Genomic DNA, 16,538 nt, shown 5'->3' with positions numbered 1-16,538 from the left:
TATATATATATATATATATATATATATATATATATATATGTCTGCATGGTGTATAAATGTGTGAGTATATGTATTTGTCCATGCATATGTATTTATATAAATGTATGTATGTTTATATTTATATCATCATTTAATATCCATTTTCCATCTGGTATGAGTTGGACGGTTCAACAAGAGCTTGCAAGTCGTAGGACTGCACCAAGATCCAATGTCTTTGGCATGATTTCTACACAGAGATTCCCTTTCTAACACCAACCACTTTATGGTTGTACAGAGGGATACCCTTCCTAACGCCATCCACTTTATTGAGTGTACTTGGTGCTTTTTACATGGCACAGGCACTGTTGAGGTCACCAAGTAACTTGTAGAACAAGACTCCCTCAACTGAGTTGGATGTAGTATTAAGAGAGGTGGTGTTACACCAGATATAGTTAGGTATATGTGTGTGTCTATATACATATGTATGTATTTATATACATATGTGTGGATATATATACATATATATATACATGTGTGTGTATATATGTATATATATATATATATATATATATATATATATATATATATATATATTTGTGTGTATGCATATATCCTTCTCCATCTTATATCTACTGTTGATGTTCTACTACCTTTGTTCCTTCCATGCTCACTAAAGTTATCTCTGTACTTCTGTTCCTTTACTGCCCTCCCACCCTGCACATTCACTCCCTGTTTGATCTCTACAGCTGTAGTTCTCAACCAGGGTCCATATGGCCCCTGAGGGTCTAAATGTTTTTTTTTTTTTTGGTGGGGGGACATACCAATATAGTAAAATGGGGATCCACAATAGCATTTTAAGAGCCTCTCAAAAATTTTGCAAGAAACACTAGGTTTCTTTCTCTAACATTTTACATTGTTCACACTACACAAGTTAATGTGTGAAAAACAAAATAGATATTTTGAAAGAAGTTTCTTAAAATTAGTTTTTAAACATCTAATGGCTATGGGATCCACCAGAATAAAATAGTAGTCAAAGGGGATCATAGATAAAAAACGATTGAGGAACCCTGCTCCACAGGCTTTCCCTATTTTCGGATCTATCTCTAGGTTTATTATATTGCTACTCTACGTCCTTCCTATACCACAGCTTATCACTTCGTCCTTCCTGAGCTGTTTCTTTTACCTTCTCCCCCGAACTCATATACCACAATTTCACTCTTATACAACGTTCACTACATTAACCTATACCCCATGTCTAACAACCTACACCTTTGAATTTCAGCTACCCGTCTGTATTCTCTCAACTACTCACCTTCTTGTACACCTCGCCATCAACATCTTTATCTTCTTTCCAGCTACCCCATCCACTCCTACTTAATAATAGCTTATGTATCTCTTCTATAGTATGACGCATGAGCCTTTCTCTCTGTCATACTTTGTCTTCTCAACACTTGACATACTACAACCCTACTCAGTTGAGGGCTTCTTTTTCTCCTTATCTTACTATTTACTTGGCATCCTCACCGGTGCCGCTGTCGCGAAAAAAATACCATTCACTACACTCTGTACAGTGGTTGGCAGAAGTGCAACCCAACCATAGAAGCCGTACCAAAAGATACATTGGTGCTCGTTGGACCTTGCCAACCGTCCAACCGATGCCAACATGGAAAACGAACGTTATGTGATAATGATGCATATGCTGAAACTCTGATGAAGCTATAAGGTGATAGTCAGGAGCTCGACTATAAGTCCATTGTATCTCATAGCAGAAACAGTTGTAAGCTAATGAAGTTCATAGGATAATTATGTATTTTTTTGTCATTTCAATTTCTTATTTACATTTATGTGTAATTATATGCGTGTGCGTATGTTCGCTCAGAGATTTAAAACTATGTATATATTTACATTTATGTATACATAAGTGCGCGCGCGCGTGTATCCTTGAAGTATATCATCTGAAATGTATACTTGTTTGCTGCGACATATTAAAATTAGTCGTGTGATTAGAATGTTTCTACCTTCATTGCTAATATTTGCGAATTTATCTATTTGTATCACTTATTACTTGACTTTACCAAAACAATAAGTATATTGTATATATTTGTTGTGGTTATATCTTATAAAATAAATTTCTTTTCATTTATTTTCTACTCGTGTTTCTTGAGTAACATCGTTTCTTTAAATAATATGTTAATATATTCAAGATGGATGATTTAACTACTGCTATCGATTTTCTAAGTTACTTCCCCTTTCAGAATACTTCCCCTTTGCATATGAAAGCTAAAGCCATGTTTGCGTTTTGCATTTATTTTTAATTATCTTTTTAATATACATGTTTCAACTTAAACTTCGTTTTTGTATCTGGTTTACAAAATTCTTTATGGGAATTTGTGTGTTGAAACAAATTTTGTTGTGTCTCTCTACCCACACTCAGCAAAGTTAGGTTTAACTGTTATCGGTCTATTTTCGAATAGAACCTGTTCTAAGTTTTTGCACTTTAATAAGAAAGAACTTATCTTTTCTTTTTAATTCAGTTTTCAGACACATAGAATGGAAATTTCTTATGAAAAATGTTAAATTCACATATAAACAGATAAGCAGTTAAGATTTATAGGTTGCGGATTCAAATCTTAAGTAGTGTTGTCTTGCAACGTACACTTAATTCTATACTGGCTATACTGTAGAAAACACGTTTTTCTGGATAGTTTGAAATTAAAATTATTTATTCTAAATTTTGTTTGCTTTTGTTTTTGAATTATTTTAATTATTTGGTTTATCAACCTTCAAATGGCATCGTTTACTTTCTTTATATTGGTAATTCTCTGAATTCATTTTATGTTGACAACTTAGATTAGATAGATCACTATTTGGCTTATTAATTAAAATATGGTCCTTTAGAAGACAGGTCCTCGAATCAGTGACTTTAGGTTGTATTCTCCAAACACAATAGTCGCATCCTTAAAAGTACATGCCATTTTTATCCAGACACCATCCCGATTCTCTGTAGTTGTGGTTCTTACAGCTATGGCAAATAGAACTACAATATTGGTACATGATTCTTGGTTAATGATAATGGCATGGCTTGTTTTATATTATTCTTTTATAATATTTTATTATTGGCTTTTTGCCAATGATAAGAATCGTTATTTTAATGAACTGCAGCCAAATGTTTTAGCATCTGTGTCGAACTAAAAACGGAAAAATCATTTTGTCGGATATAACTGGGTATTTTATGAGTTGTTTCCCATCTCAATCTAACTGAGTTTTTATTCCATTTAAAACTGATTTTAGGGAAATGATGTAATCATAATTCTGTTTTAACCCTTTTCCTGTCCTGTGTATCTGACGTCCATGCATTGCATATCATACATATTCCCAATCTTTTTCGACCATCTGAAGAGTATCTTGGAACTTATGTAAGGAAAGCTTTGTATTACCTGAAATGTATAATACAAGGGATAACTAAAAGCATGAAAAACAAGTGTGGTTGTTTAGGACAGGCAAAGGGTTAAAGGATACATTGTTTTATAATTAATACTACAAAGTTATTTATTAATTTTATGGTCAATGTTACAATATAAGTAATTAGTTTTATTGTCAATATTACAAAACCATATATAGTAAACATAGAAGTTGGCTGAGTTTCAGTATGTAAACTCAATTCATTTGCCTCAGAGCAAGATAGCAAGTATTGAATTCATGATTTTTAGATTCATAGTTTGGCATCCTATCACCAAAAAGTTGGTAGTAGTATTTTTAATGGATCTTGTGTATTTTTAAAATACATAAAACAGTGGTTATGAATGTTATACCATTTTATGCTATCAATTAGTTTATATTGCTATTATAGATCAAATGTGCATTGTCTCATCAACTTGGCTGAAAGTGGTTCATTTCCACTCTTTCTTTTCATATTTTCACAAATATTTTCTGTATTGCCTTGTCAATATTTTGTATTGTATCTGGCTTATGATTTGTCTATTTATTTTATATAGTAATTTGTGTAGTTTGGAAGGTTGTAAGTAACAATAACATTATTAGATACAGGTTTCCAATAGGCTAGTCACTGCTTTACTGATAAGAGTGTATGCACTGGCCCTGAATGCAGAGGTATGTGGAGACTTCTTTTCCACACAGCCATGCATGCACCTAATATGTATATGTGTGTGAGTGTGTATATTTATATCTTAATCTTGCTAGATACAAGGCAATCATCATAAGTGCTGGTGCCAAGAAAAAGCACCCTGTACACTTTGTAAAGTGGTTGGCATTAGAAAAAGCATTCAGACAAAGAAACCCTACCAAAATAGAAAGTGCATAATTAAGTTCACCAACTCCTCAGACCTTATCAAGTCATCCAACCTATACCAGCATGGAAGCTAGATGGTGATGATGAAAATGATATCTTTTACAATTGTAGGTCCGCAAAAGACATCCATACACACATTAGGCTTTACTACAGTTTCTGTTTTCCAAATCATTACTGACTTTTTTTGATGTGAAGGTAAAATTCACAGGCAATACCAAGTATTATTTGACAGTGATTGCAATATAAACATTTCTATTTTGATCCCTGGTGGAGCACTGTACCCACTCTGCTTTGGAGTAACCTTAGACCACACTCTCTCCTTTAAAAGAGCTTGTCAGAAACACCAAATTGATTGAAACTGTTTCCTACAGAAACTGGAGGAGAAAGTATTTTCCAAATTGCTCTCGTAAGGTATTTTTATTCCAAGGCTGTGATAAAAGACATCTGAGATGTCATGCCATGTGATTGAACTTATCTACATTAACAATAATTATGCTATATAGTTCATCAGTAAGGCTTTATATATTAAAACAATTTTATTGGCTATTATAATCCTAACTCTATACACTTATATCACATCAATAATTGTGAGCAGTCTCCAGCAATATTTCAGTTATGGTGAAAGTAAAGAACACTTTCCTGTCATGTACATATTTTAATGCCTCATTCAGTTACTATCATTTGGTATAGAACAATTATTATCCAATACTGTATGGTATTTTTTTTTAATACCTTTCTGCAATGTTAGAGGTTTCTGAGCATCTAATATTGCAGGGAGATTATCCTGGATAAGTATGCATCTAACAAGCCTTATTCACTAAAGCAATGTTGCTGGCCCATGATTTTTCAATTTGATAACTTACTGAAAATGATTTCAATAAATGATGCATGTAAGGCAAAATGATGGAGGTGGTATTATGATAACTATCACTTCTCATCCAGAGAGCTAGTTGCTTGATCTCTGCAAGAGAATATTATTTTACGTTTATTTGTCAGAGCTCAAGTTCCAAACTACTGGCACCACCCAGAATTCAATAAGCAATAAAATTGAGTTCTACTTTCATGTATTAAGTTTGTTTCTTTACTGTTATTTTAAGGAATAATCTTCAAATGTAGTTACCATTAACTACATCCTAGTACAGATAGAAAGCACTGTCATTTCTAACAACAATACATCTATAATAGTCTAATCCATCTAGATCTAAACCTTGATCATGACTTCACTAAAACCAGAGTACTTCCTCAAATTCATCAATTGCAAAAGCTCTCTCATTCACTCAAGCACACACATACATGCACAAACTCTGAAACATTAAACTCTTCCTTTTGATGCATATCAACTCCTCATAACTCACACACTTCACAGTATAATTATAGTGAAGTTCTAGGTAGTTCAATGCAAATTTTATGCTATTTTACATTGTGGTTAATAATATCTTATTGTTAAGTGGGAAGGTGCAGATGCTTTTTGAGTTTTCTTCCTCTCTACTTTATGATGTATCCATTTGTTAGGTGGATCCATTTGTTAGGTGGATAGTAACAGAGTGATGAAGGTGAAAGGGGAGAGAGAATGATAATAGAAGGTAGACAATTGTAAATTAAGTGATGGAAGAGTGTATCAAGTACAAGCAGCTCTGATCCTATATTTTATACTTAGACCTCATGGTGGGCAAAATAGGTAGAGTGGTAAAGATGGTGGCAGGGGAGGATCAAAAACAGATAGTTCCAGTTGTATTACTTGTTTCAAAGATAGCATGGTACTGGAGTAGCAAAATGTGAGATGCATGGATTGAAAGATCTAGTGCCATCTGCAATTACACTGATAGCATAGTATAATAGACAGAAAAGGGTTAAGGATAAAAAGGTTGTTGTTTTTCCATGTTTGCAAGTATTCTCCATTCATGTAGCCAATCATGTCAGTCATTTGTCATCTTTGTGAGGCTCAGAACCTTTAGATCAGTCTTCATCTCTTCGTCTCAAGTCTTCCTAGGCCTCTCTCTTCTACATGTTCCATCAACTCTGAGCACCCTGCATTTCTTAATAATGCCATCCTCTATATGTATTTCCTGTGCAGTCTTCTCTCTTGTATCCTACATCAGATTACTCTCAGCTCATTTCTATTAATTATTCATACACTCTAATATTACATGCTCACCTGAGCATGCTAAATTAATTTCTTTGTACTCTTCACTGATCAACTGCCTTCATTTTTGAGCAGTACTACAACTTTTTTCCAGCCTGTTATTACTACTGTACTTTTGGAACACCCACCTCCACTTATAATTCGGTCACCTAAGTAACAGAAGCTATCAGCTACTGCTAGGGAGCCTTCTGAGCGCTTGAAATAATGTTTCCCTTCTGCTTATTACCTTTGTGAATCTTTGATTCAATTCCATCTTGCATGTCCATACTTTACACTGGGTATACTGTGTGAAATTCCTAACTAATCTTTGCTAAGTTTTCTTTGAGGCCTCTTGATCTAGGTTTTGCTAGTAAAGTATGGAATTTCCTTTCTAATCCTATTACAGATTGAGTTATGAAGACAAAGTCATTTCAACATATAGTTTTTATGGATAACCAGTCTTAAATACTTCTGTTATGGCTTAGAGGATTGGATAACCCCTACCTTCAAAGTAAATTTGTTGCTATACTCACTGCTTATTCTCACCTTGCTGATGATAGCTCTCTACATGGTTTGTACAGCAGTCACCAGCTAATCCTCTACCCCTAGCCTCTTTAGGGACCAACAGATTACAGAGTGTGGAACCCTTCCAAAAGCATTCTATGGGTCTGCAAATGCTAATTACAGTAGCTTACACTTAACTAAGCTCTTTTCCTAGCACAGTGCCAAATTGTATTTCATCTAGGTTAATTCTAATCAACTGATCTGTAACTCTTTATGCAACTTTGATAACTAGACCCATCAATTTGTACCTCTGTAATTTCCTTTCTCTAGTGCAATTCTTCTCAAAATGGGTGGGACCTCCTTCCAGTGGGTGCCAGTGGAAAACTTGATATGAGTACAAGGGACTGTAGAGGAGTAATGGATGCATCTTTTAATTGCTCTGATTTTCAAAAATATTTTCAAGTTTTATTCTGAGTGTGAATTAGCTTGTAATATTAATTGCTTCAAATGTTGTTTTGACATTCCATATTGATAGAATGATTTCTGTACTAGTAGTCTTTTTAGTGGTGATCATCTTCTTAGCAATTTTTGTGGTGTATTTAATTTTGTTCAGTTGTAGCAAGAGGGGTTGGTAAAGTATTAGTAAAATAAAAGATAGTATTTAAAGAAAAGTGTTTAAGAAGCAGTGCACTTGTTCCTCCTTTAACCCTTGTAGCAACTGACAATGCTGCTACACCAGTCATTTGGTATAACAATTTCCTATATTACCTCATTGACTCTGTGGATGACTATCTCATGCCCTGCTTTGCCAGTTATTTTAAGCATCTCAACTGTAATTCCTGGTGGGTCATGAGCCTTCCCTGTCTTTTCCTTAATTGCTCTATCTACCATTCCACTGTGAACTTGAATGGCTGGTCCCTCTGTTACGTACTTGGAATTGATTCTCTCATCTATATTTCTTAATATCAATGCAAGTATGCTATTATCATTCTGTATGCCTCTTTAATGACCTCTTGATGCTCTCTAGTACACTGTCATATAATTCTAAACATCTTGTGCCACTAATCCTTATGTCATACAACATGTATAAATTTCTTCCCCCACCCAAGTATATTGACAGCTAGCTTTTCTTCTAGTGCTTTGATAATATATGCCACTGTCTTCTTTCTTCCAATCTTTCCAACTATATTTCTCGGCTTTTATGACACTACCTTCAGTATTATTGTGGCATTGTCTTCAGTACTATTGTGGCACTGTCTTCAGTACTATTATGGCACTATCTACAGTACTTGTTGTTGGCATCCTTTTGTCTCTGGAGATAATGGACTGGATTAGACAAACTAATCCAGTCTGGTTTTTACATTTCATGTCCTCTCCAGTTTTGCACAGGCCTGGGATAGATGTAAGAAAATCCTGGGTAGCCCAACCATCAGGATTCCTCTCTCAACCTTGCTGACGTAGTCCAAAGGAGTGTAGAGCATTACATTTGACACCAGCTTGGTTGCAGGAGCTGGCGTAAGAGTGTCGAATCAAACACTAAACCACCTACAGGGCTCCACTCTGGATCTCTTTGATGGTTGTCTCCTTTCTGTAACCCTGGATAGGGGCCCATACCGGGTACTGTCAGCTGGAGCCAGCTGAGCCCGGGACTCGTGACAGGCAGGTTCATCACTCCCTGAAGTAGTGAAGAAAATCGCTACCCACTACAGTACTATTATGACACTATCTACAGTACTTTTATGGCACTATCTTCAGTACTATTTCACCACCACATCATATGTTATACTGGAACTATGCATCAGCCACAAACTAGATCTCCAGCCTTTGACAGGCTGTCATAAAACTCCTCATTTTCTCTCTGCTCCTCATTTTCTCTCTGCTCCTCCATTTGCTTTCCCACTTGTCATAATCATCAACTATAATCTTTCTCTCTATCCAAGACTAACCAAGGGTTCTTTCAGCTTTTGCTTTCTTTCTTCAAATCCTTCATGTGTGTGTATTGTTAAGTCTGACACACAAAAAAAAAAGGCCTTTGCAGATTCTAAAAAACTAGTGTAACCAATGTGACTGATGTTCATAAATGATTGCAAGTTGACAGCTTGCAAGAAAAATATAGGATGGGAGGGAATTTCTGAGGGATGATGTGCTAAAGACAAAGGACTGTGAAAGTAATTAGTTCATCACTTGTACATCACAATATACTGGCTACCACTGCCAACAATACTTCTAAACTGATGGTATCACTCATCGCTCTTCCTTATCCTTCTTCCCAGTATCATCTAAACTCAGACATCATACTAAATCTACATTGTCTTTATGAATATAGACTGCAGAAACATCTCCAAAAGTATTGTGTCATCCATGTCTCATTCAATAGCACAAGGACACAATCTATATATATATATATATATGAAAGAAGGTTTGAAAATGCACTTATTTTTAAAAAATATATATATATATCAAGAAAACAATCTCATGCCCATCTTTAACATGAACAATATGAAAAGAAAGCCCCCAAAATTGCTATATGCTAGAGTCACCTTCACTGGTGATCTCTCTTGGAGATCTCATATCCTTAGCACAGCTAAGATCAGCTTGCTTTTTCAAGACCAGAAAATTATTCTTTGTCATTAGATAACTTTCTGCAAAGTTTAAGTGAGACACATAGTGGAATACTGCCCACACATCTGAGATGGTGTTGTTGCTAAATATACAGTTGCCTGTACTGCATAAAAAAGAAAACACCTGACTAATTGGCATAAAATCACTCACCAACACACTCCAGTCTCTGTCTCTGCTTTTGTCTACCTTAAAATTTTGTTATGTGTGTCATTATTTTTAAATTAGCACAAATCGATTTGTGGTACCTGAATAATTTACCATTTTCAGCAGCAATGACATTTCTTTCTTTTTCTCAGTTCAACTTACTGTTTTTCTTGAATGGTTGCAAGGAGGGAATTTTTAAAGGAGGGGTGAACTAAGCATAGTAGTTTGTGGTGGGCCTAAGATAGTGGACACAATATGGGTGACTAGAGAGGTGAGTGAGTCAAGCATGCATGAATGAAAGCAGTACAAGATTAACAAACTCTGAGGAGCAGAAGCCATAATGGTTGCGATAGAAGTGTTAAAGAAAGAAAGCAGTTTGTTGGATGGCCTTTCTTTGAATGTAGTTTAGGAAATCCGCATACATACAATAGATGTGAGAGCAGTATTCTATTTTGGGTCTCACTTTAGCTTGGTAGAGGGTTAATAGTTGACCAAGACTGAAGGAATTTATGTCTGAAATGGTAGGACAGTTTTTACTGAGAGATCTTCAGTGAAACCTAGCACTTATAGTGACTTGGTGAGCTCTAGTTGAAAGCTATTCATATTCAGAGTGGTAGGGTGCAGTGTTTTCTCTACATGTGTAGTAATTGTTTCTTTGTGTTCTTAAAGGAGGCAAGGTTGACATAACTCCATTGGAAGATATGTTCAAGGTCCTTGATCATGGAGTCAGTGCAGGCTGGCTTCAACAATTAACATGTAGATGACATTTGGTTGCAGAATGTTATGGAGAAATGCAAGAAGGTACCATCTACATAAGGTGTTGATGTTGTTGTTGGTGACAACAAATAGGTTGTTGTTAAGGAGTGTGTCAAAACTGATCCTTTGGGTAGTGTATGTTAGAGTGTTCCATCAGTACATGTCGCAACGGTGTAGTCTGACAGGAATCTCCTGGTTCAAAGGAACGAAAGATGGATGAAGCCCATAAGTGTGCAGTTTAGCTATATATAAATAAACCCATTTGGGTTTATGTAAATTCTAAAGAAAGTTGCAACAGTTAAAAATCTTTTGTTATCACATCTACTATTGTCTTGTAGCATATGTTTTGGGAATCAGTGATTATCTGTAGGATTAGATATGTTAACCCTTTAACATTCAGATTATTTTATCAAATGTAATGCTTGTTTATTCTTGAATAATCATGTATTATCTTGTAGCTTCAAGATTTTGATGATCTGAATGTATATTTTTAGAATGACATTTTGGGGTTGGTGTGATAGATGGGATCTGGCTGATTTGAGTGTAAAACAGGTAGAATATTTGGGTTGGATATAGCCAGTTTAAATGCTAAAGAGTTAAATGAAAATTTAAAGAGTTGCAAATTTTATAATACATCTAAGTCAGTTTTTCACAAATTTTAGGTTTAGTTGCATTTTAGATCACTCTTAGTGTCTCCTAATATGTGCCTGTCTTGTATCACGACTGGGGCTTTTTTTTTTTTTTGCTTTGTTTTGTTTGTTTTTTAGCTAATTACTGTTCATGTTTCTGGTGGAAATACCACTGATGTAAATAAACCATTTTCTTTTTTCTATTTTTTACTATAATAAATTGAATTTCTTTGAGTTTTAATCAGGGCTGTGGAGTCGGAGTCGGAAACAATTAAGAGGTAGTTGGAGTTGGTAAAATAGACCACAATCACTTAATTACATAGAGGAGTCGGAGTCAGAGGAGCCGGATTTGAAGTTTTTTGTTTCGACTCTACAGCCCTGGTTTTAATTAATGCCATGTTAATTTTTTGTTCAATTTAATTTATAAGTAAAACAAATTTATATGTCCAATTACAGGTGGGGTGTGCCATGCAAAGAAAAAAGAAGTCAGGCTCCTTGCACATTCTCCTATATTCAGAGCAGAATATCAAGCTATCATCATGAGCTTGGTAGCCCGCCAGGAACTTATTGCACCTGCATCTGCAGCTGTCAAAATGGCTGCTGGTACTCAGTAAGTTTATGATTAACAAATAATAATTCAATATAATTTACAAAAAAAAAAAAAAAAGCAGCAAAGAAAACATTAAACTACAGGGTTAGCTTTTAGATTTGTTTTGATGCTTTATAAGCTTAAGGGAGCTTTGTAGAAAATGTTTACCCTGTATAGCTTTTCACTTAATCAAGTTAACAATAACTCCTCCTAGATTGTATAACTGATGTAATTTATACAAATAGATTTTCAGCTAATTTTGTTTCAAATTATATGTTATGCAAATCTCCTAAAACATATAATTAAAGATGAATTTTTAGCTATGCTTTTGTTACAATTAGTCTATTTATTTCAGTCCTGAATCTAGAGAAGCTGTTTGTGCAGCAGCTACAACTCAAGAGGATCCAAATTATCCACCTCCAGAAGCTTATGCTAGATGTTTTGGACTTCCTTATCAAGTTAAATTGGTAATTCTTTTCTTTTTATCATTTAAAATAAAAAAATACTTTTTATGTTAGTGAGTTCACACTCTTTACTCTTTTACTTGTTTCAGTCATTCGACTGTGGCCTCGCTGGAGCACCACCTTTTAGTCGAGCAAATCAACCCCAGGACTTATTCTTTGCAAGCATAGTACTTATTCTATCGATCTCTTTTGCCAAACTGCTAAATTTAGAACACACTTTAAACCTTAGACATTCCTGAGAATTAACTCCACTTTTATATGAAAGCACATAGCAGATGTATATATCAGGCAGCATTCCCAAACAATTTGGTATATATTTATTGGCGACTAGACTATGACATTATAGTGTTCAGTCCAAAACACTGCGACATCTCTGCAGTGAATATGAACCCATTACATGTGGATATTTAATATGATACACTTGGTCACTCTACTTCTACATGGTTTTTCTGGAAAATTTTTAATCTTTAGCATTCAGATTATTCTGTCAAATTTAATGCTTATTCACATTGTTTTAAATTAATCATGCAGCTTTGAGGTTTTCATGATGTGATTGCTTATTTTTAGGACATGTAGGGCAGATGTGAGAGGTTGCATCTGACTGGTTTTAACATAAAACAGGTAGAATATTTAGGCCGGATATGACCAGTTTGAATGCTAAAGGGTTAATATAAAGGGTCACTGCTATGTAATAGGTTTTTTTTTTTTTAAACTCTATGTATGTCCTCTTTAGCACAGTCATCGTTCATGAAAGTTTACATTGCCACTGCTTTTAATGTAATTTCCTCATTTGTGCATATTCTATTTATTCCTATTTTTTAGCCTTCCGAATATGAATTGATAATTTTATCTATTTATCTAGGACCATAACTATGTTGCCCCACCACCTCCCACACCACCCCAATCACCTCCTCCTCTGCCAACACAACCACCACCATCATCCAAGATTAATGGCCATTTGGAAATTGATGTGTCCTCTGTGCCTGCTGTTAAAGAAAAGGATGTTGATACTGAAGATAGTATAACAAGGTGTATATGTGAACTTCAGCATGATGATGGGTATATGATATGCTGTGATAAATGCAGGTGGGTTTTGTTTTTATTTTCTCTTCAAGAATATATAGTTGCTAAAACAAATGTAATTTAATGTAATCATATAAATAAGTCATTAGTGTTTTATATTAATATTTATTTTTTTATTTGTTTTGTCTTGATAGTTTAATTTTTATTCTTCAAATATTTTGCGAGTTATATTTTTTATATTTTTAGTGTTTGGCAACATATTGACTGTATGGGAGTCAGGAATAACATCCCTGACTCTTACTTCTGTGAGAAATGTGAGCCTAGGCAAGTTGATGTTGAGAAAGCTCGTCTTATTCAAACAAGAAAATTGGAAGAATTAACAGGTAATATATTTCTTATACAATCTTCATCTATGATTTATGTATTTTCTGTAATAGTATAGTTTTCAGTTGCCTTCAGATTGTTATGGTTTTATTAACAAAAATTTCAGTTTAATTTTTTTTATTCATTATTTTATATAATTATAATCATTTCTCTTAGTTATATTCTTTATGGATAAAAATGTTTAAAGTTAGTCTCAGACATCAGAGAACTCGAGAGAAAAATTTGAAAAGAGTATATCAAAGAAATTCTATGCATATGCATAAATGTATATGCATACTTCACTATTGGCTTCAGTCATTGAAATGCACCATGCTAGAGTTTGGCTAAAGGAGGGCAAAGGAGGAGGTAGGCAGAATTTGTGAGTGAGGATACAGCATTTTACATATGTATTTTATATTTTTCATGGTTAAAGTTTACTCTAACCTTACTAGCTAGTGCCAAATTTTTTTAATGACTTCAAAATGAATTGGTGTATATTGGAAGTGTTTGAGTCTTTTCCTGATAGATTGTAACAGTCCCTCTAGTCCCCAGTGTTTTATAAAAGGACCTAAGTTCTCCAAAAGGATTTTCAGAGTTTTTAGACTCTTTTGGTAAAAATCTTTTACTCATTTAAGTCATTAGACTGAAGCCATGCATATGCACCATCTTGAATAATATTAGTCAAGCAAATCAACCTCAGTACCTATTTTTACTTTTTTTTTAATATAATGCTTGGTATTTATTTTACCAGTCTCTTTTGCTAATCTACTAAGTTACTGGGTCATAACTGTCAAGCAGTGGTGGGGACCAACAAAGACACACAGATAAATAATGATGATAACAATTGTTAACTATATTTGCTTCTGTGATTTGAAATGGCATTCTTGAGCACATGTTGCAGAAATGAAGATATTTAATCATACTTTTCTTAATATATAATATGTTGCATAGAATCTATTTTAGGGTGCAATACATTTCATTTTTAGATATAACCTAACCTAATACCTAGTGCCAAATTTTTTTAATGACTTCAAAATGAATTGGTGTATATTGGAAGTGTTTGAGTTTTTTCCTGATTTGAAAAACAAAACATTTTCTTAAATATGTGACTGTTTATTTGTAACATAATAAACAAGATAAATACAATAAATGTGATGAGCCATTTCTACAAATAATTTATTGGGTGCTAAGTTAGTTATTGTCTGAGGCACTGTTAGCTGAAACCTATTTAAAGTTATCTTGAATATGCTACATTTTGCCGAGCATTTCATTAAGCCTAGTTACAACTGGGTTTAATTGTATGATGTTTTGAAAAAGTAAGCCAGATTTAACTAAGCTAAGGAAGATAATCTATAGTCTTTGCATTCATTACTGTAAGTAATATCTCTAATTAACTCTTAATGGTTAGTAAGCAAGTTTTGTGAAAAGTTGATGAAAAGATTGTAAGTTTTAAAAAATATGAAAGTTTACTGCACATTTTGTTTTAATGAAATGCATGACTTCAATCAGTATTTTCTTTATTTGTAATTTCATCTTTTTGTAAGAAATAGATTAACTGCTTACAAGAATTTTCTAATAATTAAGTGGAAGGTTTATTTACAGCATTCATATTTATTTATACTGTTTTACTTCAGAAAAATATTTCTGGTTTCCAATATGGTGTACCAAATTGGAAAAGTTTTCTTTTTTTTCCTGTTGCTAATAGCTTTTCAGAATTATTCAAGTTGAAAGAAAACTAAAATTAAAATCTTGTTATTAAATCAGTATCTGTTACAGTAATTCTATTGTTATGAAGAACACCAAATGCACTGCTTAAGGTTAATTACTATTCATATTTAAGTTTCAAATCATAAAAATGTTACTCAAATTATTAATTGTTCTTTATTTTACATTTCTAGGTATTTTAACATTTTGTAAATTTCTAATTTTACAAAAGAGGCTAGCATTTGAAGTGTGTATGTGTCAGTTATAAAGTTTGTTTTAAAATACAAAGTATAGTATTGACTCTATAATTAGCCTTTCTCTTCATTTGTAATCAAGACAGCCACACTGCTTTGATCATCTAAGAATGTTTGTTATTAAAAAAAAAATGTATTCATAAAAATATTGGAAAGTTTCAATAGTGATAGCAGCTAATATAGCTTTATCTTGTAATGTCTTAAATTTTCTTTATTTTATTGCATCTCTTTAGGTTTTGTCTTGAAGCATAATATTTTGGACATCTCAGAAGTCAGATTTAAACTTCCAGGCCTAGTTTAATGTCTGCTTGTCTGTTTTACATAAATGTTCTGAAATTTGTTTCCTTTTAAATTACCTTGTTCTCATCATCCATGTTGTGTCCACCTCACAGGCCCAACACCACCCACTACACTTAGTTCTTCCCAAGACATCAACTGTCTGGAATTTCTCCATTGTATTTGACTTTCCTGCAGTTGTCAACTTGCACTCAGAGGTCCTGTAAAAGCCATGGCCTCTGCTCCATCTTCCAGACCTAGTTACTATATTTAATTATGTATAATATACCTTTTTTTCCTCTGTTCCATGTGTATGACATTCAACATGGCAGAAGTTACACCTATTGCCCAAGCTGTATAATGAAGAGTTACTTTAATAATGTTAGATTTTTCTGTAATAGTGATAATACTTTAAGCATTCAATATATTTCATTATTGTGCCCATGTTAGAGATCATCTCAAAGGTGTTTACTATTTTACTAACGCATTGAAATGGTTCAGAAATGTAAAACAGAACCAATTAAAGAGTGAAATGTGCTTAGTTTCTGACTATTCACTACTACATACTTCATTTTCACTATCAGTATCATCATCATCATCATCATCATCGTTTAACGTCCGCTTTCCATGCTAGCATGGGTTGGACGATTTGACTGAGGACTGGTGAAACCGAATGGCAACACCAGGCTCCAATCTAAATTTGGCAGAGTTTCTACAGCTGGATGCCCTTCCTAACGCCAACCACTCAGAAAGTGTAGTAGGTGCTTTAACGTGTCACCTGCACGAAGGCCAGTCAGGCG

General features: G+C 33.9%; 1 protein-coding gene across 4 annotated transcripts in view; it reads left to right on the top strand.

Moving 5' to 3' along the window:
• LOC106873279 (nascent polypeptide-associated complex subunit alpha, muscle-specific form) overlaps positions 1-16,538 on the top strand; it is a 75,394-nt gene that overhangs the window by 18,065 nt on the left and 40,791 nt on the right. For all 4 annotated transcript variants that reach the window (XM_014920575.2, XM_014920576.2, XM_014920573.2 and 1 more), the window contains exons 2-5: positions 11,522-11,675; positions 12,010-12,121; positions 12,981-13,204; positions 13,388-13,524. In XM_014920575.2, coding sequence (XP_014776061.1) covers positions 11,605-11,675; positions 12,010-12,121; positions 12,981-13,204; positions 13,388-13,524 — 544 coding nt within the window. In that variant the 5' untranslated portion in view covers positions 11,522-11,604. The remainder of the gene's footprint in view (positions 1-11,521; positions 11,676-12,009; positions 12,122-12,980; positions 13,205-13,387; positions 13,525-16,538) is intronic.

This window comes from Octopus bimaculoides, chromosome 1 (assembly GCF_001194135.2).
Source record: "Octopus bimaculoides isolate UCB-OBI-ISO-001 chromosome 1, ASM119413v2, whole genome shotgun sequence".
Lineage (NCBI taxonomy): Eukaryota > Metazoa > Mollusca > Cephalopoda > Octopoda > Octopodidae > Octopus > Octopus bimaculoides.
This window is presented reverse-complemented; position numbering and strand designations above follow the sequence as displayed.